Source organism: Cryptomeria japonica, chromosome 5 (genome assembly GCF_030272615.1).
Source record: "Cryptomeria japonica chromosome 5, Sugi_1.0, whole genome shotgun sequence".
NCBI lineage: Eukaryota > Viridiplantae > Streptophyta > Pinopsida > Cupressales > Cupressaceae > Cryptomeria > Cryptomeria japonica.
Genome location: NC_081409.1, coordinates 864,381,087 through 864,383,330, shown reverse-complemented (window position 1 = coordinate 864,383,330; position 2,244 = coordinate 864,381,087). Strand labels below are relative to the sequence as shown.

General features: G+C 34.0%; 1 protein-coding gene across 1 annotated transcript; it reads right to left on the bottom strand.

The window, feature by feature from the left end:
- Window positions 1-347: 347 nt before the first annotated feature.
- On the bottom strand, window positions 348-1,373 carry LOC131876238 (MFS-type transporter clz9-like). The gene is made up of 3 exons (XM_059221132.1): window positions 1,301-1,373; window positions 893-1,075; window positions 348-784 (listed from the first exon to the last, which is right to left on the bottom strand). The coding sequence occupies exons 1-3, from the start codon at window positions 1,371-1,373 to the stop codon at window positions 348-350; spliced, it is 693 nt and encodes a 230-aa protein (XP_059077115.1).
- Between the last annotated feature and the right edge of the window lie 871 nt (window positions 1,374-2,244).

Below are 2,244 nucleotides of genomic sequence, written 5' to 3'. Positions count from 1 at the left end.
CAATTCGGTGGTTCAAACTGTGATGGTAAACTGAAGTCTTCATGTATGCCATTTTCATATTGTGTTTGGATGATATGACTTGGTGAGCATGTGCTTTCAGTTGGTTCTTCTGTTTGTTGTGCTTCCAATTCTTTCATTTGTTTCACACATTGTTCCAAACACTCTTCCACTTGTGCCTCTCCAAAGCTAGCTAATCTTAAGATGCTAGCAATGCTTGCAACATCATTATCATCTTGTAAATTGAATGCATCACTTGGTCTCATGTCATTACAAAGAGAATCTTTATTTAATGGCCATATTCTGATCCTTCGGAAACCAGCTATGATGTTTTCAAATGTTAGGGCAAGTTAGAATGCTTTACTTGCAAGTTCTGCCAATTTAGTTCTCCTTATTTCTATGTGTGGATGTTTGGCCATCCATTTTGACCTTTCAGTTTTGAAATGTGTCTTGAATGGAGAGAACACACTTACATCTAGAGGCTGCAATTTGTCGCTGGTATGGGCAGGCAATGTTAAAAGATCAATACCAAGAGATTTTGCTTCATGGATTGTAGTCAAAGCAACATGGCTTCGATGACCATCAAATATAAGGAGATGTCTGTTTGTGGGTGAAACTCCACCCAGAACAGATCTAGCAAAGTGATATAGCCAATTTAAAAATAATTCTTTTGTCATCCACGCATGTGGTTGTGCAGCCATACATGCTTCCGGTTCACAGTTCGCAATGTAGTTTTTAAGCTGTCTTTTGTCCTTGAAAAGATAAAATCCTGGAATGCTATGACCTGCTGCATTAACACAACATAAAATTGTTATCCACTCTCTGCTCTTTGATAGAATGTGTGGGACACTTCTACTACCCAACTTTGCAATTACTCACATCCCGCAGTTCTTGCCTGCTTGCACACCCGTTTCATCATAATTCCATATTTTTGTTGGTCCATATTCATAAGCATTGTACAATTTCTCCAGGTTGTCATAAAAATCCGTCACAATACTTGGTCGTAGCATTACTGCTCTATCCCTGTCTAGACCCTCTGCAGTCCTTATTGTCAAATCTGGATGGCGTTTGCGGAAACCTATCCACCATGATCTGGGAAACCATTCTTGAATGGATTTAGCCTTGTTTCACATATATGAGCTACATGTGACTTTAGCTAAATAATCTCTAATCCGTGACCAATTTGAGCCATATCTTTGCACCAGTCAACAATTTCTAGGTCTTCTTCCAACGAAAGGATCATTGGTGGACCTCTTCTTTTTGTTGTTGTCAGCCCTAAAAGACAATATGTTAAAGTGCTCACAGGAATTCCCCTTTTTCGTAGCTGCTCTGATGGAATATGAATTGTCTTCAACATCTTTCATAGCACATTCCATGTCTTCTTCTGTCCACTGACCGTTATAACTAGATTTTTTATCTCCATGATGTTGAGAAGACTATAAAGGAGTGTTTGTTCTTTCTACACTTTCATATGCAGTATTACAAGTTATGTCATCCTAAGGTGGATTAATTGCAGTGTCGCCATCTTTATCCTTCACCAAATGGATTTTAACACCATCTGGGTAACGATTCCTCAACATTTGGGTTGTTCTTTTGCTTCTTCTCTTTCCTATTGTCTTTCCTTTTGCCTTTCCTATTGTTGTTGCCTTACCTGTTGTCATAGTGCCTGAACAACAATAACATCAAATATTAAGTATATATATATATATATAGATATACATATATACATATATATACATATACATACATATATACATATGTATACATGTATATGCATATATATATGTATATATGTATATATATATATATATATATGTATATATGTATATGTATATATGTATATGTATATGTATATATGTATATATGTATATCTATATATATATATATGTATATCTATATATATATATATATATGTATGCAGATATATATATTTTGTAACTAAAAATAATGTGTATATATATATATATGTACGTATATATATATATATATGTACGTATATATATATATATATGTACAACAGGTGAACTATGGAATATAAGCTTCTGGAGCAATATTGTCTTTGGCAACAATTTGAACTTTTACTGGAATGGATGGTTTTGGGAGTAAACAACATCAAACATTAAGTATATACACATCTGTATGTATGTATGCATATATACATGTATATATATGTATGCATATATATGTATAGGTGAACTATGGAATATATGCAGATATATATTACAAAATGGCCCCATATCAATTGAT